At 46.0% G+C, this 24,239-nt stretch overlaps 8 protein-coding genes across 8 annotated transcripts; 6 read left to right on the top strand and 2 right to left on the bottom strand.

The window, feature by feature from the left end:
* Positions 1-69: 69 nt before the first annotated feature.
* On the top strand, positions 70-4,174 carry C8R40DRAFT_1237648 (fungal-specific transcription factor domain-containing protein). The gene is made up of 20 exons (XM_046233442.1): positions 70-299; positions 355-383; positions 557-613; positions 669-694; positions 747-766; positions 823-847; positions 917-946; positions 1,014-1,406; positions 1,463-1,728; positions 1,784-1,805; positions 1,872-1,934; positions 1,983-2,046; positions 2,100-2,262; positions 2,317-2,555; positions 2,617-2,658; positions 2,705-2,789; positions 2,840-2,978; positions 3,035-3,195; positions 3,249-3,815; positions 3,872-4,174. Exons 2-20 carry the CDS (start codon positions 371-373, stop codon positions 3,942-3,944), a joined length of 2,448 nt encoding a protein of 815 aa, XP_046085702.1. The 5' UTR covers positions 70-299; positions 355-370; the 3' UTR covers positions 3,945-4,174.
* C8R40DRAFT_291921 (fungal-specific transcription factor domain-containing protein) lies at positions 3,930-7,502 on the top strand. The gene is made up of 17 exons (XM_046234615.1): positions 3,930-4,190; positions 4,272-4,331; positions 4,387-4,390; positions 4,580-4,662; positions 4,721-4,740; positions 4,789-4,846; positions 4,905-5,258; positions 5,320-5,585; positions 5,647-5,731; positions 5,793-5,950; positions 6,009-6,077; positions 6,126-6,403; positions 6,460-6,542; positions 6,591-6,734; positions 6,789-6,949; positions 6,998-7,225; positions 7,283-7,502. The coding sequence occupies exons 1-17, from the start codon at positions 4,170-4,172 to the stop codon at positions 7,362-7,364; spliced, it is 2,154 nt and encodes a 717-aa protein (XP_046085701.1). The 5' UTR covers positions 3,930-4,169; the 3' UTR covers positions 7,365-7,502.
* On the bottom strand, positions 7,423-11,798 carry C8R40DRAFT_1171224 (uncharacterized protein; the record flags this gene model as incomplete). Its single annotated transcript, XM_046231666.1, has 14 exons — positions 7,423-7,502; positions 7,555-8,068; positions 8,120-8,468; positions 8,521-8,897; positions 8,946-9,112; positions 9,184-9,250; positions 9,301-9,366; positions 9,417-9,590; positions 9,643-9,814; positions 9,871-10,134; positions 10,194-11,106; positions 11,159-11,216; positions 11,273-11,716; positions 11,772-11,798. The coding sequence occupies 14 exons, from the start codon at positions 11,796-11,798 to the stop codon at positions 7,423-7,425; spliced, it is 3,672 nt and encodes a 1,223-aa protein (XP_046085700.1).
* A 194-nt stretch (positions 11,799-11,992) lies between these two features.
* On the top strand, positions 11,993-14,727 carry C8R40DRAFT_292116 (uncharacterized protein). Its single transcript, XM_046234616.1, has 11 exons — positions 11,993-12,604; positions 12,659-12,775; positions 12,831-12,914; positions 12,965-13,027; positions 13,084-13,141; positions 13,196-13,441; positions 13,488-13,544; positions 13,652-13,860; positions 13,914-14,068; positions 14,120-14,297; positions 14,346-14,727. The coding sequence occupies exons 1-11, from the start codon at positions 12,434-12,436 to the stop codon at positions 14,559-14,561; spliced, it is 1,554 nt and encodes a 517-aa protein (XP_046085699.1). The 5' UTR covers positions 11,993-12,433; the 3' UTR covers positions 14,562-14,727.
* Positions 14,728-14,840: 113 nt separating this feature from the next.
* C8R40DRAFT_292852 (uncharacterized protein) lies at positions 14,841-16,909 on the top strand. The gene is made up of 8 exons (XM_046234618.1): positions 14,841-15,201; positions 15,254-15,429; positions 15,479-15,570; positions 15,637-15,725; positions 15,780-15,977; positions 16,028-16,125; positions 16,179-16,259; positions 16,313-16,909. Exons 1-8 carry the CDS (start codon positions 14,911-14,913, stop codon positions 16,749-16,751), a joined length of 1,464 nt encoding a protein of 487 aa, XP_046085698.1. The 5' UTR covers positions 14,841-14,910; the 3' UTR covers positions 16,752-16,909.
* Positions 16,910-17,180: 271 nt separating this feature from the next.
* Positions 17,181-19,381, top strand: C8R40DRAFT_1069973 (uncharacterized protein; the record flags this gene model as incomplete). Its single annotated transcript, XM_046226182.1, has 10 exons — positions 17,181-17,213; positions 17,275-17,355; positions 17,420-17,502; positions 17,556-17,713; positions 17,764-17,937; positions 17,996-18,126; positions 18,181-18,312; positions 18,362-18,708; positions 18,765-18,955; positions 19,014-19,381. The coding sequence occupies 10 exons, from the start codon at positions 17,181-17,183 to the stop codon at positions 19,379-19,381; spliced, it is 1,698 nt and encodes a 565-aa protein (XP_046085697.1).
* Positions 19,382-20,207: 826 nt separating this feature from the next.
* On the top strand, positions 20,208-21,441 carry C8R40DRAFT_292218 (domain of Kin17 curved DNA-binding protein-domain-containing protein). The gene is made up of 4 exons (XM_046234617.1): positions 20,208-20,323; positions 20,386-20,617; positions 20,668-20,875; positions 20,930-21,441. Exons 1-4 carry the CDS (start codon positions 20,308-20,310, stop codon positions 21,386-21,388), a joined length of 915 nt encoding a protein of 304 aa, XP_046085696.1. The 5' UTR covers positions 20,208-20,307; the 3' UTR covers positions 21,389-21,441.
* Positions 21,442-21,493: 52 nt separating this feature from the next.
* Positions 21,494-24,212, bottom strand: C8R40DRAFT_1161017 (uncharacterized protein; the record flags this gene model as incomplete). The annotated part of the gene is made up of 12 exons (XM_046230080.1): positions 21,494-22,207; positions 22,261-22,446; positions 22,505-22,576; positions 22,625-22,917; positions 22,968-23,190; positions 23,244-23,333; positions 23,388-23,431; positions 23,493-23,522; positions 23,575-23,612; positions 23,661-23,740; positions 23,795-24,064; positions 24,123-24,212. The coding sequence occupies 12 exons, from the start codon at positions 24,210-24,212 to the stop codon at positions 21,494-21,496; spliced, it is 2,130 nt and encodes a 709-aa protein (XP_046085695.1).
* Positions 24,213-24,239: the final 27 nt, after the last annotated feature.

Below are 24,239 nucleotides of genomic sequence, written 5' to 3'. Positions count from 1 at the left end.
TCGTTTTACGCGTCGTAAATAGACATCTGGGAACCGAGATGGATTAGAACTTGAAGAGGTGGTTAATATCATTTGCTTATGTAAAATCATTGCCGGCCGCGTTGTCTTCAATCCAATGCAAGTGACCATCAACGAACTTCATTCCGAAAACCGAGTAACCATCATTGGGTGACGAGTCAAATTTCAACTTGGAACTTGGAGCTATACTTAATTCAATGTGTAATCCTTGAACTCGCTCCATACCACCATGTCTTCCGACGAGAATCCAGTAAGGATTGGATGGAAGAAAAAGAGACTAGGTATCTTGTACTTGCACTTGAGCTATTGGAAACAAGCTTATTATTGTGCTTGAAGGTAACGCTTGTGACGAATGCAGAAAGAAGGTGTCGTTTATCGCTTGCTTTCTCCTCCCGACTCAACCTTCAACTCACGAATTTCCAGAAAATGTAGGTGTTAATTTCGTCGACTGAGCATTTGTATCTCACGGTGCACTTGTAGAAAATGTAGATACTGATTTCGTTGACCGAAAGCCAAGTACCTCATGCAGAACTTTTAGGTGACAGTGCGACTCGTAATGGAAAACAGTGCACAAATTGCGCTGCCTTTGCAATAGGTGCCCACCGATCCTTCGACAAGTGCTACTCCAATCCGCTAATCCTGTTTTGTAGAGTGCACGCACAGTGAACCTGTGAAAGTGAATACTTATGTTTGAATCATGATAGCAAGCTAACTGGGACACTATTTAGAAACGAGGGCCCAAGAGCGCGTATGTGCTGTCCTTCTTTGCATCATAACGTTATCTCATATCTTTTTGTTTCTAAGCTATGTAGAACAGCTTGAGAAACGTGTCAGTAGTGATTGATGTTTTACAGATTGGTCGCGAGAACTGACCGGGACTATGCATCACCTTCATCAGGTTAAAACAATGGAGGAAATGCTACGCAAGGTACGTAGATATACATTATCATAATATATGTGATTATGTACTCTTAGATTCACTTGAGAATTCTTAGTTTGACGTCAAGGTCGAAGACCTGAAAGATGGGCAACAACAGTCGTCCGCTCGCTCGATCGGAAATCAAGCTTCCACCTCATCCGCGGCTCGGAGCAACTCCCCCAGTTACAATGGAGTACCTTCGTCTATTTCCTCCAACCCGGGCTATCCCAGCCTTGCTACCGAATCTCCACCTTCAGATCGTCCCAAACAAGAGGAAGAAGAAGAAGACTTTGCCCATGTGGCTCTCGCAGATCATCTCAGCAAGCTTTCCTTGAACACCGTGCAGCGACGTTTCTTTGGTCCATCCAGTGCATTTATGATCATGAAAAGTGCGCACAGAGTCAAAGAGGAGACGCTAGGCCACCACACGCATCCGTTCAAACGACCACAGTATTGGGGAATGCAAGCAGTGCGTGAAATATAATATATATGCCCGATTCAGCCCTCATATATTGTGATCACCAGTGGGAAACTGAGTCTTCAGAGCGCGAAAAGCCAGTGTATATCTTCCCCGAACCCGATCTCATGGTCTCGTTGATTTCTCTCTATTTTGCGGAAGTCAACATATTTCTTCCCATTCTCCATGCACCTAGTTTCAACCAATGTGTGGCGCAAGGTCTTCACTTTCATGATCACGATTTTGGGACCACGCTCCTCCTGGTTTGTGCAGTAGCATCGCGCTATTCTAACGATCCTAGGGTGTTTGCCGATCCTACATCGCAACTTTCATGGTGTGTTTCGTGATCTCGCTATGAAATGCTTCGATGCGACTCTGATGATGTACAGCGGTTGGCGTTACTTCGAGCAGGTAAGCGTGATTTCGCAGGTCAAGTAATTGCTCCTGACGAACCCCATTCTCTATACCCAAATTTAGGTGCAAATGATGCGACGATCCGTTATTGAAGTTGCTACTGTCTATGAACTTCAATTTTATTGCGTGAGTTCTACCTCAGGCCGTATCAACAAACTCTCAGCAGTGTTATAGTTGGCAACAATTTATATGTTTGGCACGTCGAGTCCGTCATCTTCGTGGGTTCTCTGCGCCGCAGGTCGGTTTGCTTAATCTGGATGCAGTGCCGCTGGAGTCTGATGTTCGGGCCAGGTATTAGGTTTGCTGAAGAATTGGGTGTCCATCGACGGCAACCGGAAGGCTACAAATGGACTTCTCTAGACGAACAGAAGAGGCGCGCTTTTTGGGTTCTAGTCTCGTTAGATAGGTTGACAAGCGGCTTTTTTGGTCGACCATCTGCTATTCGAGATGAAGAGTGAGCCCGATTCACAACTCAAATGACGAGAATGCTGATACTTTTCTTATCCAGTTTCGATTGTGATTTACCACTCGAATGCGATGACGAGTACTGGGAGAACCCTCAATATCCAGAATCATCTTTCAAGCAGCCTGCGGATAAACCCTCCATTATTTCGTGCTTCAATTCCCACTTGAGACTTTGCGAAATACTTGCGTTTGCATTGCGGACGTTGTACTCCACGAAGAAGTCCAAATTATTATTAGGTCTAGTTGGGGAAGAATGGGAACAGAAGATTCTTCGGGAACTAGGCGAGTCGTTTAGATTTTCTAACTAGCCAACAGGATGATGACCTATGACGACAAATCATAGACTCTGCATTGAATAAGTGGTTCATGACAGTACCGGAGCATTGTACGCCTACTTTACTGTTGTAGTAAACGCCTCTGATCTAGCACAGTGCGATGGAATCCTATGCAACCAAATCCGGTCTTTTTCCGACAGTCTGTCTTTCTCTATACGATGTACTATAATGTACAAATCCAGTTAGTACGCCACGGATGACATCGAAGGCTAGTATCTGAATTCCCCCCAGGTCGCATCGACCTTTCCTCCAGAAGGCCTCGCAAGCTTCCTTCCATTCGCTTGCAATATGTACGAATGCCGCAAGGTTCACCATCCATATCTTGGATGCGCATGTCTCGCGTGGCATCATAGGATTACCTCAAATATTAGTGGGTAAAATTTCTTGCATGGCTTAACAGTAGCTGACCGACGGGTTTTTTTGCAGTATGGGGCGTTTATCTCAGCTATGGTAATTGTGCTGAATCTATGGGGAAGTAAACGTGCGGGCATCATGATAGATCATGAGAGAGAGATAGAGAATGCAAGAATAATCATGAACATGCTCCATGATTGTGACCGGCGCTGGAATATTGCTGGGCGATTTTGGTAGGAGATACCACGCCCATTTAAGATTTTCAAACTCACTTTTTTCTCCGAAGGGACATGCTTTCTGAGCTTGTGAATGACTTCAATGTCATTGATCATTACCGACCTTCAAACAAACGTGCTCGTAACGCCAACGAGCCTATCAATAAATTGCCATCGTCAGCTCAACAGGCTCAACAGGCTCAAGTGCCATTCTCCCGATCACAAACAACCACCTATCAATCTCAATCTCAATCTCAACCTGCCCAACCCTACCCCACACGTTCAACCCGGCTTGATGAACAAGTTTCAGCTGATCTACAGCTTGCATCACAGTTGCTCTACGGTTGGAGATCGACTGGTGAGAGTCCGCCAGCCTGGACAAACCAGCAAACCGCGGAATCACTGTCTACTATCGATAAGAAGACGGTAACATATCTTGAACAGATTTTCGGTAGGATCGATAATTTCCACAACGATCCTGGAGTCGCGTATAAAGATGCGGATCAGGGTATATATCAAGATCCCAATCAGGATTACTATTCTTCCCAACTCCAGCCTGGGTATCAGGGAGAAGCTCTAGCCATGAGCGGAGTCAATCATGCTGCAGATTTTGAGTCATCCACTGCAAGTGGCTTTGAGTAAGTAGCCGTCTTCTCTGTTCCTTGATCAACTCTAAAATGATTTTGATGTTAAGCTTTGACGCCTGGAGTCACTACGTTGAAAGTATGGGTCTTTCGACCATTGCAGTTGGGGCGTCCTATCAATGAAGCAATTAGTTGTCGACGTCATTATACCGTAGATTTTTGTGTATCATTCGGGAGCTGTATTCTTATGCCTCACTTTATTTATACTCAGCATACTAAGCATACTTATCTGTCAATTTATCTATCTAATTCCCAGACGTACGACGGGTATGTGCTAACTCCTAGGGATATACGAATGTATATATATCTTGTGATTTTCCCCGGTAATGTATTTTGAGATATTGATCAATGACAGCCTTTTTACCGTATGTACGTGAACTTTTTCTATCTTGACTCAGCTGCAGGGTAGTTTGCTCTTACTTTTAACCATGTCGACGTTTGCCCAGGAAGACGCCTCAAAAACTAACAAAAAAACTCGCAAAAGAATGCAACACAGTTGCGACTATTGTCGTGAGTTGCATCCTTGCGCGTATGCACAATTCAGTTGCTGACGCTCGTCACATAGGAGGGTGAGTATTATCTACGTTCAATTCGAGTCTGTGTCCGGCATTTTCCAAAATGGTGCTTCCAGGAGAAAGAGTCAGCTCGGTTTCCACTGTCCTTGTCATGATGTTGTTGATCTTCTTTGTCCAGTCAAATGTGTGTTACTGTTGGCCTCAGTACTTCGTGTGTCTATAGTAGTACCGACCATGCTACAGGTGATAGTGCCCGGATGCCAAAAAACCAGTGCACGAATTGCATAAACATCGGGATAGAATGCACACACACACTTCCAACGAAAGTAGGTATTCCATCTTGTCACTATGCCACGAATTTGGGCTTGAACGTAACTTAATCAGAAACGAGGGCCGAAAAATCCGTTTGTGATTCCCTTGTGACCTTGCAATAGTGACCTCACGATATACAGATACGTACATGAACTTGAAGAACGAATTCGAATCATGTCTGAACAGTTACAGGGTAAGGTGGGTACACTTCTGCTTTTTTGAACCTTTGACGACCAACAAAAACGAAAAATTTTAGATTGGCAACGATGATACAGAACAAGTCCCGCAAGAAGACCCATCAGCGCCTTTGATTTCGAGGCTCAGCTCAACGCTTTCTGATTCAGCGTCAACATACTCAAACATGTTGTCTGCTGGGCTCCCAACAGTCACGTTAAATGGATCGACTACTCCCTCTGACAGTGACGGAATCATTTCAAATGGACCCTTGGATCTCTATTCAGATCCGATCCACACAAGGTTCTTTGGCCCATCCAGTGGATTCGCACTAATGAAGAAGGCGTACGATCTTAAAAGCGAGGTTATGAGCGAACAAAATATCCCCCTTCATGCTTTGTTTCAACGTCCCGAATATTGGCTTCAAGTACAACCCGTAAGTACATAGTTCTTCATTACTTTTATGTACCATGTATATATTCATTCTGATCTTCCAGTGGGAAAGAGCTTCTCGGGACCAACAGATACCCAAGTACAACTTCCCGGAGACCAGTTTAATGCTCTCCCTTGTCTCCCTTTATCTAGTCAGCGTGAACATCTTTTTCCCCATTATACACGCTCCGACCTTCCAGCAATCAATAGCTGAAGGCGTTCATTTTCGTGACCAGCGCTTTGGGGCTACTGTTTTGCTTGTCTGTGCTATTGGCTCTCGATATTCTGCCGATCCCCGAGTATTACATGTTCCAGACTCTGAACTTTCATCGTGCGTTGCGAAGTTCAGTCCGCGTAGATCATACCGTTCAATCCCCTCTCATTCAATGTAGTGGACACCAATGGTTCGCACAAGTCCGAACGCTTCGACAATCATTACTTGAAGTGCCTTCGCTCTATGAGCTCCAGCAGTGTTGTGTATGGCACCAACTTCTCTCCGTGCATTGTTTATAGGCGACTGTGTTGACTATGGTCACAGCTTTCGATTTTATACCTTATTGGTACTCCCGAACCATCGCAGTCGTGGATTTTAGTTGTTTTGGGGATCCGCTTTTCGTGCGAGCTGGGACTTCATCGTCGCAAGCCTGACGGACATAAATGGACTTCTGAAGAGGAACAGACAAAGAGAGTGTTCTGGCAAGTTTGCTGTTGAGCTGATGGTTCGACTCGCTTTGATTTTTGGCTATTGTTGTAGGGTCTTAGTAACTCTAGATAAGCTTACAGCGAGTTTTCTTGGACGACCACCTGCCATCCATGATGAGGAGTGAGTTCGATTCTATTCCTGCATGCTTCTGATGAACTAATATGGCAGTATTGACGCTGATCTCCCTATACAATGCGACGATGAGTACTGGGAAAATACAAATCAGAGTCTTGCGTTCAAGCAACCAGCTGGAAAACCTTCCGTCATTACAGCATTCGTCAGTTATTTACGTCTATGTGATATCCTAGACTTTGCGCTACGAACATTATACTCCACCAAGAAATCACAACTTCTTTTGGGACTTGTCGGACAAGATTGGCGAGAAAGAGTTGTATACGACCTTGATTCGTCATTGAATGAGTGGATCAGTTCACTTCCTCCACATCGTATGTGACCTCCACAAAACTCTGACTTTACACAATCTTAATGTCCTTTCCCGTAGTGCGATCTGAATCAGGAAGGAAAAGAGAGGGAGTTTTCGCCATGCAATCTGCCTTTTTGTATACGGCCTACTATCATCTTCAAGTAAAGAAGACAAACTCCCCGTTTTTCAATTTTCTGAACTGGCTTTAGATCTATGTACATCGTCCATTTCTTTCAAGACCCTCCTCTCGAGCCCTTCCTTCACTTTCAGTTTGTATGACAGCAGCGAGATCTTGTGCTCGCGTGCTCGATTGCCAGCAAGATGGTAGTGTTGCCTCCCTACCACATACACAGGTATGATACCTATTATATCATGGTATGTATATCATCAAACCGTTCCTCGCAAAGTATGCAGCGTTTGCGGCTGGGGTAGTACTTCTTTTCAATCTTTGGGCAAGCAAGCGTGCTGGAACGGAAATAGACCAACACAAGGAAATTCAAAATATATGGATACTTCTTGGGGTACTGGAGGCACAAGGAGCCAAATCTGCTAGTGCTGGACGCTTTTGGTACGACTTGGCCATCTCACTTCAGCTGACTTGCTAATCTGCATGCAGGGATATGCTCATGGAACTCAAGCGAGGATACGATCATCCAACAGCACTAACATCTACAGATGAAGTTCAGGAAATGAATTTTTTGAATGATACTCATCTGGGACCGCAAGGTCCTCCCATTGACAGAAAAACTTCCAGCATCGAAAAAACCGAACATCGAGAACACCTTACAACTAACGGATTTGGGCATGGTATGGATGTATGGTCTGTAGCTCCCCCTGGATTTACGTAAGTTTCCACTCTTACATAGCAAGCTTTGCGATAACAAACTGAATTTTGTAACAGTTATGATGAATGGGTCAGCTACATTGAAAACATGAATGGTATGGGTGGAAGCTTCGAGCAGGAGAAAGCAGTTTTATCCTAAAATGTTAAATATCCAACCAATATGTAGATCTATGTAACCCCTTTCATTTTATGTCGCATTAGTCGTGCTGGCGACGTGGACGTCCAGAGGCTAATCTCATAACAGCATTTTTAGCGGCAATGATGCTATTTTCCGAACCTGAAAGAAGGGATTAATTTCGCGGAGCGTTAGTAAAAATAACAACACATACCAACAATGATGATTGTGCTGTTCTCCCGGCTTACTTGGATGTCTGCACCGGTTTCATTGCGAATCCTCATCACATTGGCCCCCTTGGAACCGACAATCCGAGGGAAAGTTGATCTGTCAGGAAGAGTGAGGAAACCAATGAATGACATGCCCTTGGCATGCTCGATAGCATCATGAACAAGCTTTGCAGCTCGTTCCAATCCTCCTTGATCGCGAGCCTTTAAGGTCCACAGAGAATCGCCTTCCTCTGCATTCTGGTAATTAGGAGCAACTTCCCATTCAACCTCTGGGGCTTCGGGATCCTCTTCTTCATCGATGCGAGCTGTAGTTGTACCAGAAGGAACAGGTCTGACGGGCACTTCCTGTTTCTGAGCTTGGACAGATTGGTCGACTTGGACACCAAAGTTTCTGAGATTCCGGAAGAATTGGCCTTGCTGAGAGATGATATGATGGTATTTCAAGGGGACAGAAATCGTAGAAGTAATGAGCTCCGGAGCTGCCGCCTTCATAGAATTCTGCAATGACATTCACTATCTGTACTGAATCACTTCGGACACAATGCCCACCTTTAAACCATCAATAGCTTTCTCGCATGCAGCACGAGGACCGGTAACCTTGACTATGTTTGCCGGATCGACGTCACCAAAGTCAACTGCATTCTCCGGCTCACCAACGTGAGCATACGAGCGAGAGCCAGGGAATTGAATTTGAGCGCCCGTTTGATCCTGGAGCTCATTCAAGTGTTGACCCCCGCGACCGATAAGAGCACGATGTTGCGCCGCAGGAATCTCTACAGCGAGGATGACACGGTCACGCAACATAGCAACAGCCTTTTCCAATTCCACTTTAAGTTTGTTGACCACAGCCGGCTCTCCGCGAAGACGGACTTCATTTGAGGGTTCACCTTGACGAGGACTATACGAGAGGGTGAGAATCAGATCCATGCAAAAATAGGAACAGCGCTGACAATCTAATCAAATTAGCTAGCACTTTGGGATCGGAACCTCCACCGCAACGAGAGACAAGGTCTTTGAGACCCTGACCACCGACACCGATGAGCGTACGGTGATACTTGCTTTCAACGGGAACAGTGAGAGCGAGTTCTTCCGCAACCTGGTCAGCGATAGCAAGGATGGCAATTTTTGCAGCATTGATCGCTTTTTTCGTTCCGCGAACTGTGATGTTCGTTTGATCGTCACTAACTTTTTCGACGTCGATCTGGGCATCGGTCGTGTCCTTGATCTCGTTGATAGATTTTCCACCTTTGCCTAGAATACGAGCAACAGAGCGGGTAGGGACTGTGAATTTTAGAACATTGTTGGTTTCTTTCTCAAATTCAACAGCCTGCAAACAATCAAGATAATGTATCAGGATTTTCAGAGATAAACTTACGTCGAGGAGTTCCGCCTTTGCACCGGCAACACCCTTCTTTCCACCCTTGATAAGAACTTCATCAGGCTTAAGCTGCTCCCTAGTCTTCCCTTCTCCATTCTCCGCTGTTTGACGGGGGAAAGTGATCTTGACAGAATAGTTTTCCTCTAGCCGAATAACGTATTTACCTAGGTACATAAATATCAGGTCATCCAATTGAAAGGCACTTGCGTGGGTTGAAGCTAGAATTAAACCTTACCGAATTGTCCAATGAGTCCAGAATGGTATTTGGTGGGTATTTGAAGAATTTCAGAGGTTTCATCGGCCTACGAGGAATAATCAGACTCGTCTCGAAAAGTGGAAATGTGCTTCTCACGAGTTTCTCAATCTGAGCATTAATACGTTTCTGGGCTTCCTCGACGTTCTCCTTTCTCCCTGTGATCTATAGCGCGATCAGGGACGATAGTCAAAATTATCTTAGGAAAAACGAACCTTAACTTTGGACTTATGGTGAACAGCCTTTTTCTTTTTACCTGATTCCTTTTCGTCTGTATCGTCCAAGACATCCACCCTAACACCAAGTTGATCCCGAAGTTTATTGATGCCTGCACCTTGAGCACCGACGACCCGACCTACATATTCCCGGTCAATGTCGAACTCAGTTGACTGGTCATAAGAAATGAATCAGTCTATGAAACCCGAAGGAGAATGTACTGACGTAGCTGTTCACGATTTCATCGTTTTTTGCATTTTCTACGATCTGAAGGATTTCCTTGGCGGCCCGAGAAACGTCAGCGCTTGTACCGCGGATAAGTATGGAATCTTCGGTTGCAGAATCGCCAGCTTCGACCCCAAACTTAATGGAAAGAGCTTTGTCTTCGCCAATGATCCTGTGCAAAATATCTTTTCTAAAACATGTGTTTATGGAAAAAAAGTGATAGCTTACGCATTTAAAGTGGTACCACCTTGACCAATGATAGCTTCATGCCAGCGTTTCTCTACTTGCAGAGTGTCACTCTTAACGTCGGCAGCCTCTTTGACCATTTTCATAAGCTCCTTGGTGACCTCGTCCAAGCTTTTCGCCTTATCGTCGGGAGAGGGCGAGGCAGCTTTGCCAAATGGATCATAGACCAAAAGAACGGAAGACTGCTCAGCAGATTCGGCGGGGAAATACACCAAGACGTTGTAGATATCGTGGAACTGCTTGATCCTATAAAAAGGTTAAAAAGGTCACAAAACAAATTATCATCAGTGTCCGTGTTGTCTTACTTTTTGGCATTCTTGCCGTTGATGATACGATGGAGGAGCCAATCGATAGAAACATCCTTTGTGGCACCGATGAGTTTGCCAATCAGTTCAGAAACCTGCCTGACCACAGCGTCTACAGCAGGCTTGTCGCCAACAATGTCAATAACCAGAGAATGCGCGCGGTCGACAGTAGCAGGTGCGGGAGTGAAAATTGAAACACCAGGGTGTTTCTCGCTTAATGTCTTCGGGTAATCGATACGGTTCATATACTCCAAAAGCTGCTTGGACAAGGTTACAGGTCCAGGAAGTGGGAACTCATGGATGTATTTCGAGTTAGCTTGTTCCATAACTGCCGCAAGACCAGAGGGGAGATCCGCTGCATGACCCCAGACAGCAATTTCATCACTGGGGTCATCAAAGTTAACCATAACGGCACATTTACTTTTAGCCATGACACCCTGCGCACCCTTGCCAACTAAGAGACGGTGCTGTCTCTTCGGTAGTGAAATCTTGAGCGAAGTTAGGTTGGACGATAGTTCAGCGATGTCTGCCTTGATCAAATCGAGGGCACGATGGACGGCGTCGCGTTCACCGCTAGCGGTGACTTCAAAATGGCCACTCTGAAGTTTCAGTTCACTACCTTGAGCGGCAGCTTCGAAAACGCTTTTCCTGGCGAGAATGAAAGGAAGGACATGGGGCGGAATATCACGAACGCGCTGGGTGATCCTCGATGTCTTGGAGGCAACGATCTGGTTAATCAAATCCACAGCCTCGAGGGCCAATGGTTTAGGGCCCATGACAGTAATTTGGACGGAAGGTTCCTCGTCTTCATCGTCTCCAACGGCGTGACCATTTGAAGTACCGTTGGCGGAGTCCTTCGGAGGAACATCAATTTTAGCACCAGTTTGATCTCGGATTTGCTTCAACGTCGCGCCTGTAGCAAGCTACTTTTAGGGTGTAGATGTAAAATACCAACAAAAGGGTACCTTTGGGTCCAATGATAGTCGGAATCGTAGAAATCGGAGCAGTGACATTGAAAGTTTCCTGGGCCGCATGATTATTTATTATACGTAGAGTGAATTATTACTGAGAACACGCACAATGGGACTGAGAAGAGCCAGCAGCAACCTTTTAGCCTTGTCCAACTCTCTCTGAGACTCGGCCTTCATATGAAATGTAGTCTGGTGGCCTCTTTGATTCCCAGAAGCTTCGACCTTTACTTTGTATTTCGCCATGACCTGCTTGATGGTTTCTCCGAGGGTTACCGGTTTGTTGTCCTTAGTAGTAAGCTCGACTGTCCCGAGTGTGAAAGAATCGGTGAAGACGGGTTGCTTGTTGATTACAGGTTTGATGCGGGGACCATTGGCAGCGCCCCACGCTGACTGGGTAGCCGGTTTTGTCGTTGGAGCCGAAGAAGCGAGAGACGGGAAAGCCTGGTGCGAGTTGGTATCCAATTCCTGCTTGAGGGGTTTGGAACGAGGTTCAACCTGCTCCTCAGGAGTCGGAGCAAAAGGGTCCGGAGCGCCTTCCATGTCGTGTTTCTTCTGCAGGACGAAAACATTTAGCAAGACGCAGATTATTTCGTCGACTAGGAGCTACCTGAAGGTCAGCAGCAGAAAGGGCCATTACGGGTGTCCTAAGAACGAATAGCCTGCGACGAAGAGGACCAAGAAATAAGGCCAAATGCTAATGTAGCAGATGGCTTGTAAGGGATGGTGGTGGTTAAGAATTAAGAGATGAATACAGGGCGTATTCGTGGGACCTCGGGACATTCGGCTATATTGACGGTGCGTCTGAACGTCAGCAGTGCTCAGTAGTGAACGCGCTAGAATTTTTCCCAATTAATATGGATATTCGCTCAAAGCCCCTTGTGATTCAGATTCATACTACGGGTCAGTATTTGCGGTGAATATTCCTCAACCTTCGAAAAGGTTAACCATAATAAGTATACTTCCGGCCAGCCAAAAAACAGTCAGTTTTACGTGTCAACACGCGTTCTGAGTGTAGGCCCCAGGTGAACGCGACCCAGAGTAGTTTTACGGTCTGCTCTCCATGTTTTTGGTATATCTTGAAGTCTCGTCGTCAAGTTTGACGTCGAGAGAAAAGCGGTGTGACTCGTCACTCGGGGAAGCCTTCGGCCAAAATGTGCCACGTCAAGCTTCTTTTAAATTTCTATTAGCTCCTAACTTCATGCGTACACATTTCTACTCTCCAATCTTTCAATAATCCTTTAATCTAGGGCCTATTCCCCTGCACAAATAATGCACGGTAGAAAGTTATGCACATTGTTGAAGCTCCTTCCGGTTTTGCAGGCACTTTGGGTTCCTGCAAACGCTGAGTCGTTTCTTTCGAATACGTTGATACGGAAAGATCAGGTGCAGAGTGTTCTGGAGCACCGTCCGATCGATGTATCGGAATGTGAGAACCCCAAGGTGCGTTTCTGTGGCTGCTCGGATATTTCGATGTGCTTACAGGTTGTTCTCAAGCCTACGGGCCCAATAGATACCACAATGTGTGACTACGAAACAGTGGAGAGCGTGAATGGAGATTTATTCTCCAATATCCACGAACTGGTCAGGACGCCATTCTTCAAGTATTTTCAAGTACGTCAATTACAAGAACATCAACTTGCCCATGCCCATAACGCGCTTTTGGTAGGTAGATCTATACCGCGACTGTCCGTTCTGGGACGAACATGGATCATGTAACAACCCAGGCTGCGCAATAACAACCGTCGATGAAGTTAGTTATCATCCATTGAACGATGTTTTTGAAACTGAATGGCCATCCAGAGCGAGGTCCCTCTGAAATGGAGAGCGAGGGCGCTTAGTAAGGTCGATGCCCTGGTAGAAAACGTGTCATTATTCCTTCGGCCCTCCGAACGCTATCTAATCGCTTTTGTTAGCGACATGAACTTCCTGGATGCTATTACCGAGACTCCGATTTCTGCTGGCTTGATGACAACACTGGTAAGATTTCCAACTTATGCTACTCTTTCTTCCCACTGAGACTAAATAATTCAGAGGGGGATTACTATGATTTAACGTTTGTACCGGAACGATATACGGGATATTCTGGACCAGAAGCTCATCGGATATGGCGTACCATATACGAAGAGAATTGTTTTGGTCTGTCCGAATTCAGTCTCATGGACGGAAAAGCCCCAGCCGCCGTGACTTTACCCGATACTATGACCGATGTTCTCCGCGAAGACGGAGTCAATAATAATCAATGCTTAGAGAAGAGAGTGTACTATAAAGTTGTTTCAGGTAGGCGGGCTCATAGCAAATTCGAATCCAATTAAGAACTTTATAGGTTTGCATGCTTCGATATCTACTCATATTTGCGCGGAGTATTTAAACCAAACAACTGGTGAATGGGTGGGTTGTGTGTGCAATTTCTCCACTAAACAGCCTGCTCACACCTGTCGTAGGGTCCTAATTTGCACTGTTTTGTCAACCGTATAGCCTCTCATCCAGAGCGTCTGCAATATATCTATTTCAACACAGTCCTCTTACTTCGGGCTGTGGCTCGTCTAGGTCCATATCTATCAGCTTACGATTATTGTTCAACGGGTACTCGTCAAGACGACGTGGAAACTAAAGGTCTATTATTAAATGTAATATCTATTGCTCAAAAAGCTGGGAAGTTTGATGAAAGTGCTTTGTTCCGGGGTGAAAATGCCAATGTACGTCCGTGTTCGTCTCCAGTATTCCGGAGTCATGTTTTACGGCGAGCTAGGTACTCAAAGAAGAGTTCAAAGCACATTTTCGCAATGTCACTCGCATCATGGATTGCGTCGGCTGCGATAAGTGTCGCCTTTGGGGCAAAATTCAAACTACTGGCATTGCTACAGCTCTCAAAGTCCTTTTCGAGCTTGACGAAAAGGCTCTTGAGTCAGTCATCACCCCGAACTTTTTACAATCACTAACCGTGAAAACATTTAGTCCACATACGAACGCAAACCTCCTGCAACGAGCCGAAGTAGTTGCTCTCCTAAACACCCTCCATCGGTTCAGTGAAAGCCTGGAAGCTGTGAACAAATTCCGTCGCATGTGGGCGGATATGGGTTCTTCGGAGTCTGAACAGCTCATCCTTGAGGCCGAAAAGGCTGCGATACCACTAGTATGTCGGACTCCTGGTTGTATCATACGAACTAACTATTCTATGTAGCCGCACTCTTCTTCGGGTGTTCAACAACGTTCGAGCCTGTTCAAAGTAGCTCGAAAGCGGATTGTCACTTTCTTCCACATATGCCAAAAAAACACTATGGAATGCGTGGCAAAACTGTCGAACCTATGCGCAAGAGGCTTAAATAGAATCACTTCAATATTGCAACTCTCAGGAAAAGATTCTGGACCAGGTACAGGTACATATGAAGAGTTGTAGTACTTGTACTTAAGTACTCTGCCTGGTAGTCGAAGTACTAAACAACTTCGGAGTTAAGACAGTCGTAATTCCGTAACCAGCCATGACCGGGGTCGGAATTGTGTGGTTTCTTTCTGTTTCTGTCGAATCTAAGGGGATCTCTTCTGCTTTCTTGGGCTGAGACTGGCATTTTTTGTCAATCCTTAGTTTGAAGCTGCAAGGCTTTAGAAGTGTGTAATGCTGAAACAAATTTCTTTTCCGATCGAGAACTTGTAAGTTGCAAGATTCCCACGATGCGATATTGGAAATTCTTTCTCTCTAACCTTCAACGACAGTTGGAGTTTTTATGCGCGGCTGGCTCTGAATTGATATGATTCTTCTCGATCCCGAAGACCAGCATGGAAAGTTGAACTCGTATGTCGCTGGTCCGACTGTGCGCTTGCCCGACCGGGTGGCAGGTCGCTCATCTTTCCTTCCCGACTATGAAACATCTCAGGCGCAACATAATCCTTCTGCTTCATCTCCTACTTCCTCCATTACTTCTTTCCGCAAATACTCTCTGCACAACTCTGTCGACTCTCGTTTCTGGAGGGCTGCCCTTTATGCTCTTGCCATATATATCGCCCTTTCTGTAACCATTGGTGTCCCTTTGATAGTAACGGTTTGTAGATTTGGTGTCAGCACTCAGAACATCAGCTCATCCTCATCTGCAGAAACTCACTCACAAGCACAAGAATGGTCCACCACCGTGGGTTCAGGGCGCCAATGATGCTTCACTTTCTTCACCACTTGTGATGATCAATTCGGGGCTTTTCTCCATGTCGCAGTCAATACGTTGCAATATGTGGAACTCAACTCAATATGATGAGGATGGACACTACTACTCTAGGTGCGTTATTGGATTTTTCAGACAGCTTCATTTGCTCATTTTACTCCAGTTCGTCATTTTCCCTTGACCCGTCAGGGTCCTTTTCCATCCGTTCCAGCGCTTGGATTACAGACGCAGATAGTACCGAAACCCAAATATCTGGTGACTTAACTGTGGACATCAATCCAGATCCCTCTGTGACCTCTGCCGTCTTCTACCTGACGACAGCGTCGACCTCTTTAGAGATTCGAGACCAATGTAATATCTGCTTCTCGTCCAATGAGAGTGACGGTGATAGTCGAGGTTTATCCTTATATGTGCGGTAACATGTTACCCCACTGTCGTTTTATCGTTAATGCCTTTTGTTACAGATTCCTACTAATCTAACCGCCTATCAATCCATATCCTTCAACATCACCCTTCTTTTCCCCCAATCTTCCTCACCACTACAGCTCGATAATCTCGTCACTTATCTTCCGATGTTCAGTCAATCCATTGGCTCCATCAGCCCTCAAGTCATACTGGACAAACTTAATCTCGAGGGTATGCAGCAGGGAATAAATACTGGTGTATGTTTTCTCCTAGTTTCTATTTGATTGAGCTTACTACGTTTCCACAGGCCGTTTGGGCAAATCAAATTAGCGTGAAAAACCTTGTAGGACCAATTGCAGGCTCATACAACGCCACAAACATTCTCAAGCTCGACACAGTTCAAGGGTGTGTATACTATCAAAATTACTGTTGAAGGCTTCCTGCTCACCTCATTGTAGCTCAATATCAGTCAATCTGACCCTCGTGCAAGGGCCGAATAGAAAAGAGCCCACTTTCTTTTCCCTTGACACCGGTGAAAGGTTGGATTTTCACGCTCATCTGAGTTGAGGCATATTGAAGAACGTTTTTCCAGCGAAATCAATGCGGACATTGTATTACTTGCCCCTATCCCCGCCACGGCCAATCACAACATCAATTTTATTGGTCATGTCAAGAACTTTGACGGCCCAATAACACTGAATGTGACCCACGATGAATCAACTATGCCTGTACCCCTCGACTTGCGCATTCAGAATAATCAAGCTCCGTGCAACATTTCACTGGATTCCAAATTTTCTGGCAATTACGATGTATCTACGAAGCTGGCTACAGCTTCTGTTGACCTGGTCCCGGACCTACATGATTACACCGGCGATGGACCAAGACAGATGTTACCCGAAGTTGATACGATGAGTGTAAAGCATGGTTGGGTTGGCTGGGGTTCTCAACCTGCCCAATTCAATCCGAGGCAACAAGGCCAAGTGGTGCTCGTATCATCGCTAAGCCCTGTGTCACTATCGTTGGGTTCATAACCAGGATTTGCGATGTTTATTGTAACAACAGCTGTAGGTGCAGTAGATGTGACACTGTACTATAAATTTTGCCTCACGGAAGTAAGCTACAATCCTCAGTAATAATCCACTGCCATCACGCGCGGAAAATTTCTTGGTCCTAATTTGGGTACGCAAATTCTGAATAAAAAGAGTTGTAATTCGTTATCGACGTGGGGCCTTTCCACGAAGGAAGGAAGACAATGAATCCCTCAGGTCAGATTGGGCTTGCGCGCGGAATATAAATCCCGAGACTCAACTTTTCTTTCAATGGCGTGATGGTGTTCTCATGCTTGCGAACATTCAATTTTCTCTCACCATAAAACGAAACTATGATTGCGCAGTCGAACTTCAAGTCTCAAGTTGCCTCAGCCTTTGACTCCTGGCGTCCTAAAGCATACCCTAGCAACGATGGCAAACATTCCTCATGGTGGTGTCTTGAAAGTAGGCCGGATTTAGTTCCTAAATGGATGTTATAGAATTGCTCATTCGACGTTTTCATCAGGACTTGGTCGCTCGTGATGCACAAATATCATCCCGACTTCGTGATGAGGCTGCTGAACTGCCTGATATTGTACTCACCGAGGTAGTCAGAAGATCTTATAATACGTTGAACAATGGAAGACTCACTCGTCATAATCGAAAATTAGCGCCAGTTATGTGATCTCGAGCTTATCACAAATGGAGGATTCAGTCCTCTCGAAGGATTCATGAATGAAAAGGATTATAAAAGGTATTTTGTAGCTGTTCTTCTTTTAGAGAAAACTCTGCTAATGATTTCTGAAGTGTTGTGGATGACCTCCGATTGGCTGATGGCACACTGTTCCCCATGCCTATCACCCTCGACGTTTCAAAAGCAACAATAGATGAACTTAAGATAGCTGCAGGATCCCGGCTCGTCTTGCGAGATCCTAGAGATGATGAAGCTCTTTCAATACTTACAGGTTCGATTCATTCCAATCTCCATCTATCTCCCATCTCATGAAGTGTTCAGTCGCGGATGTATATAGACCCGATCTCGTCAAAGAAGCAGAGAAAGTCTTTGGTGCTGACGATCCTGCCCATCCTTCTGTCGCTTACCTACGGAACCGTGTACAAGACTTTTACATTGGAGGGACCGTTCAGGCCATCCAAGCTCCTAACCACTTCGACTATGTTGCATTGCGATGTGAGTTGTACATTCTCAATGGAACTACCTTTGACCCTCACGCCCTCCTTTTCTCTAGATACCCCCGCTGAGCTGCGATCTCATTTCAAGAAACTTGCTTGGAGGAAAGTCGTTGCTTTTCAGACCCGAAATCCCATGCATCGTGCACACAGGGAACTTACTGTTCGTGCTGCCCGCCAACGACAAGCTGTAAGCTCTGAACATCGCTTTTCTTGAGTTTCACGTCAACTTGCACTACTTCAGAACGTCCTCATTCACCCTGTTGTTGGCCTGACGAAACCTGGAGATGTGGATCATTATACTCGTGTTCGTGTCTATGAAGCCATCATGGCAAAATACCCCAATGGCATGGGCCACCTTGCTCTTCTACCGTTGGTAAGATGCTTTTGGTTATCAGCTGTCTTCCAAACTGAACGTTCAGTAGGCAATGCGGATGGCAGGACCGAGAGAGGCAGTATGGCACGCTATCATCCGTAAAAACTTTGGCGCCACTCATTTTATCGTTGGAAGAGATCATGCAGGACCTGGTAAAAATTCTGAAGGCAAAGATTTCTACGGTCCGTATGATGCACAAGATTTAGTCACCAAGTACCACGAAGAGCTTGAAATCGAGATGGTACCATTCCAACAAATGACTTACTTACCTTCAACGGACGAATATCAGCCCGTAGACGAGGTACCGAAGGGCGTCCAAACCCTCGATATCTCTGGGACTGAGCTTCGCCGGCGTCTTAGGACCGGTGCCTCTATTCCCGATTGGTTCAGCTACGAGTAAGTGATGATACACTTTCCATCGTCTGGTCATTAATCTCTCACATTGAATTTAGTGCTGTAGTGAAAACCCTTCGCGAGAGCTACCCTCCACGAGATAAACAAGGCTTTGTGATCTTCCTCACTGGTTTATACAATTCCGGCAAGGATACGATTGCAAAGGCCTTGCAAGTTACTTTCAACCAACAAGGTGGACGCAGCGTGTCTCTTCTTCTTGGCGAAAATGTACGAGACGAGTCATCGATAGGTAAGGGTTGAGAACTTTACCAGAGCCTAACATCTTTAACGTATGTCATATTACACAGATAAATCATACACCTTGGAGGAACAACGCGAAAATGCTCAGAGGATTGCATTCGTATCCGCCGAACTAGCGCGCGCCGGTGCTGCTGTCATCGCGGCTCCGGTTGCACCCCTTGAGTCAACCCGTCAGAGTGTTAAGAATACTGTCTTACATTCTGGAGGAGCAGGAGGCAACTTTTTCCTGATTCATGTGGCCACGCCATTGGAACACTGTGAGAAGACTGACAGGAGAGGTATCTATGCTCGTGCGCGAAAAGGAGATATTAAAGGTTTCGTCGGTGTCGATGCGACATATGAGAAGCCTGAGAGAGCAGATTTGGTGGTTGATGTAACGACACAAAGTATACCAGGAATCGTACACAGTGAGTGACCGTTTTATCGGATGCATCGTCGAGATCTGATCATTAACATCCGGCCCAGGCATTGTGCTCTTGTTAGAAGCCAGCTCCTTACTATGAGACTAGACTATGTATATTAGTAGTACATGAAGAGAATCTAGAGTGACCGCGGTACCGTACCTCAGCGCTCAGCTCCAACCCCATCTCCAACCTCCCCTTCCCCTTACTCCCTCATCACACAATAGGTCAAAGGTGCTCCTGAATCTGCGGTGTAGCACTCAATGATGAGATGCATATATGAAAAAACCAAGCAATTTACAAGGAACATAGCTGTGAGGACCAATGCTAAAAAATCAAACTTGGATCACCCTTCTTTGTGCCTTAGGGTCTGAAGAGATGTCTAAAGAGACTGACTAGCTGTCACTTTGCTATTGGCTACATACATAGTACAGACCTGTATCAGTAGGTATCAGTACTCATGACCAGGCCGGGAAAATTTGAGCAAACACCATCACGAATCGCATGCGTAGTACTAGTAAAGAATAACTTTGACGAGGCTATGTATGAATTCTACTCATGAGTTCTATGTGAGCAGGCTCTGAGGGGCCCATCTGCTCCAAATATCACAATGAACCAAGCCAAAGTCGAAGGTGTCAGGACCTTTCATGAATTTCCTTTCTGAACCCAACAGTCATAAAACTCAGTCACTGTGAATCGCATATCACAAATCGCAAAGGGGGGTTGGTCGCTTTCAAAGGTATCAGCACTGTTAGCTACTGTTAGTGAGTATGTATCACTGTTGGTAATACATGAATGACACTCCAGCGGGAAGGGCTGGGGCCAGGGGGAGCCGGGGGGGCCCGGTACTTTCTGCCACGTGAGTACCTGATGTTTGTACAGCCGCATCGGAAGTGCTCCTTGGCCTTAACCCTCCTTAACCTCCACATCACATCATCCAATGCCTCGCGCTGAAGGTTAGTGATTACTGCCAATTTAGCACTGCTCAAGTGTCTTACCAAAATCATTGTGACTGTAGTCGGTACACCTAAGTATGTCGCCAACAAAATGAAGTCCAAGGGGCTTCAACGACTTCGATGGTACTGCCAAGTTTGCGAGAAGCAATGCCGAGATGAGAATGGGTTCAAGTGTCATGCTGCATCGGAATCTCATCTGCGCCAGATGCTCGTCGTAGGAGAACATGCTGGAAAACATATATCAAATTTCTCTCAGGAATTTCAGTCGACTTTCGTTGCTCTGCTATCAAGACGGTTCGTATTCACTCATTGTATGTTTCATTCTCGATTAATGTATCCCGCAGATTCGGTACCAAGCGAGTTCGCGCCAACCAGGTTTACCAAGAGTACATTGCCGATAAACATCACCTGCACATGAACTCTACTCGTTGGGTAACTTTGACGGAATTCATAAAGCATTTGGGGAGAACGGGTGTTGCTAGAGTTGACGAAACGGAGAAGGGATGGTTCATAGCTTGGATTGATAACAGTCCCAAGGCACTTGCTAAAGCTGTACGTCTATTATTACCTATTCAAATCGGTATAGCTTTTCATTGGGCCACACAGGAAGCGTCCATGAAGAAGGAGAGAGCAACCACTTCCGATGAACAACGGGAGCGAACGCTCATTGCCGAGCAGATTGAGCGTGCTGCCGCCGAAGCGGGCCCTTCGCGATCTGAAACACCTCCAGAAGATTTGGGCTTGAAAAGGGACGAAGGCGCTGAGAAAGTTGTCCTTTCCCTCTCTGCAAAAGCTGCAGATGCACCCAACTCATTCTCTCCTCCTGCTCCTCTCAAAATGAATGCTTTCAAGTCATCGGCCTTCAATCCCTTGAAACCAGCCACCAATCCTCTCAAGCGGCCAAATGTTTTCAAGAGTACAACAGCTTCCTCATCCAGTTCCACGGGTACTTCAATTGAGAAAGATGCTAAGAAACGGGCTCTGCCTATGTCTGCGGCTGAGCGGTTGATTGTTGAAGAGCAGGAGCGGAAACGTAGACGAATGGACAAGGAAAGTATGAATTAAGTGTATATATCAGTCTGGTTTATCAGCGGACCTTGTACATTTGTAAACCTAGGTTACATGAGTCCATACTTCATTCAGATTATCGTGTACTGAATAATCATTATGTTACACAAGAGGTTCACCATCCAAATCGTCCAGCGACGGGCTCATATTGTCCACTGGTGCCCCATCCACATCCTCCATCGGTGTTCCGTCCACATCCTCCATTGGCGTTCCATCCAACTCTTCCATTGGCGCCCCGTCCAGATCTTCCATCGGCGTCCCATCCACATCCTCTATCGGTATCCCATCCACATCATCCATGGAGGTCCCATCAATGCGGCCCTCCGTTGCTGTGTCCAAAGGAGCACCGTCAAGATCCTCATCCACACCGACCCCAGATGCGGGCTCAGTCGCTGTCTTGAAAGTGCTAGTTGTGAACCGCGATGGCAATTTAGCACTGTCGCCCTTGACTTCTTCCGTTGCTACTGTTTCAACCGTCTCGGTTTTGTTTTCCATCGCCATTCCTTCCAACCGAACGCGGAGTTCCGATGTAAATGCAGGCGGGAAGACAATCCAGTCCTCCCAAATATCCACGACAGTCGTAATCTGCTTCTTGAACGTTTCCGCCGTTATTCGTCCGGGGAAAGAATGATAAATGTTGCTCAAATGGTCGAAAACAATCCCCAGTCGAGATTGGAATTCTTGCCGAAATTTCCATGCACTGGGCACAGAGGCAGCAGAATTGTGTAAAATGTCGCATATTAGATGCAAACGAGCTACTTTGTGGGGTACTGGTGTTCCTTCGACCAGTAATGAAGCAACGATGATGTCGGCTATCTGAAAAAGCCGGGTCAACTTGAGTGAGTAGGTAAACTGTGTGCATAGCATACCTCGTGAGCTGCTTCAGCATGCTCAAGACTGAAAGCCATACAACGTGCGATCTCCCCTCGCTTACCAGAAAGAGCTCGTAACATAGCTTCGAACCTCTTCCGCGCTAACCTACCCAATGTGGTTTTTCGTACCCGTTCCCGTTCAGACTCCTCCGCGGAATCGGTCGAGTAGACAGAATTATAGCCCTAAAATTTCCTTTAGTTGAGCTCACAAAGTTCCACTGCAGTACTTGCACAAACGCACCTCATCATCAAATTCAGGTGACATGGACCGCTCGTCTTCGACAAGGTTTCTATAAAAGTTGTACCGCCGGCCCTACACTTTGGTCAGTAAGCTACCTTGAATTACAAAAAAAACCCTCACATCCTTTCGCAAAAATGCATATTTACCATTGGTAGCTTCTCGTTTGAGCAAATTTTCTTCATAGCTCCGCCCATGACCTTTCACCTCGACAGCGACAGCACGAATAAATACATCTGTGACTGCTTCTTCTTCAAGGGTAGGACTGAGAATTTGATGATCCCTTCTCGGTGAATGTCCTCTGGACCGCGGAGAATTTGAACGACTCCGTTCATGAGAGCGTCGATAGCCTCGACCAGGGCTCCGACTACGACTTCGACTGCGGCTGTGATATCGAGTTCGAGACTCATTGGACACTGTGTTGTCTTGAGCAATTGTTGTAGAACAGAGGGGGGATTGTCCTCACCGTACATTGGTTTAGCAGCGACGGGTACTGCTTTACTCCATCCCACACGCAGAACGGACCCACCCCAGTCAAGACCATCGAATTCCCTCAAAGCTTCTTCCGCATCTCTTCTCGTCATGAATGATACGAAACCACTCAGTCCACTATTTTTACTCCTCCTTGAGGCGGTCATGTCAGCACCAGGCCCGACAGTACCATCACCACGAGGCCACATAATTTTGACCTAGCAAGTAGGGCATGGATATCGTAACACGGAACAGATATTGCTGCACTCACAGATCCTACCGGTCCTACGCGTGCAAAAAATGACCCTAGTGACTGCTCGCTGACATTGGGAGGCAGGTTAGCCACAAATACATTGGAAGTCTTCAAACGAACAAAGATCAAGGACCCGATGACTTGCAAGGGCAAAAGAAATACCTGGGGATCCCCGCGATCTTTACTCCCACTTTGGCCCTCATATGCTGCGAAAAAAAGCACATCGGTCATACACAGCAACATGACCCCAGTTGTTTTGACCCATACCAGCAAGAGCAGTAACAGAGCGACCTTGGGCTATACAAGGCGCTTTGAGCACAGCTCGCTCCAAGCGAAAAGGAAAACGTACAGTTTCGCGAATATTTAGCTTCTCGATCAGCTTGGTCTCTACCAAAGCATGTCAGAATAGCAAGGTGAGACCGAATGTTGATATACTTTTTGATTTCTTCAAGGAATGCATCCATCGCCCGTTTACCTTTGGGTTTGGGAGCATTGTGAGCAGGAATAGGATCCAACTGGGTGAGTCAAGTCAGTCCCCAAAAACATACAAAGAGAGGCAGTATAGATACCTCGAATTTCGTTGACTTCTCGTCAGAAAATCCCTTCAGCGCGGGGGTATACTTCGAGCCAGACTCTGCCTTGACAAACTGACTACCAGACTTCCTGCCAACATCGCCTCCTTCAAACGCGTCAATGAAATCAGCATAGGCCTTTGCTGCGTTGACTTCCTCCTCGCGTTTTTTGGCCTCCGCTGCTTCCTGCTCTTTTTCTCTACGAGATTTACGATGTGTACCAGCAGCATATTGAGAAAGCTTAGCATCATCAACTGCTACTTTGTGCTAGGTTCATGAGAAGAGAGGAAGATTAGTGCTGAGGTTCAAATGAAGATAATTCGACCAGTCGCACGGGAAACGAAGACGGCTCTTCATCGTCGTCGTCAAAAAACGCAGATAATTTTGAAGGTCCTGGTTTTGCTTTTCGGTCCATGATCGTTCAATGACAGACTGGTCACAA

This window comes from Lentinula edodes (genome assembly GCF_021015755.1).
Source record: "Lentinula edodes strain Le(Bin) 0899 ss11 chromosome Unknown C8R40scaffold_20, whole genome shotgun sequence".
Lineage (NCBI taxonomy): Eukaryota > Fungi > Basidiomycota > Agaricomycetes > Agaricales > Omphalotaceae > Lentinula > Lentinula edodes.
Note: the sequence above shows the minus strand (reverse complement) of the source record. Positions and strands in the feature narration are given on the sequence as shown.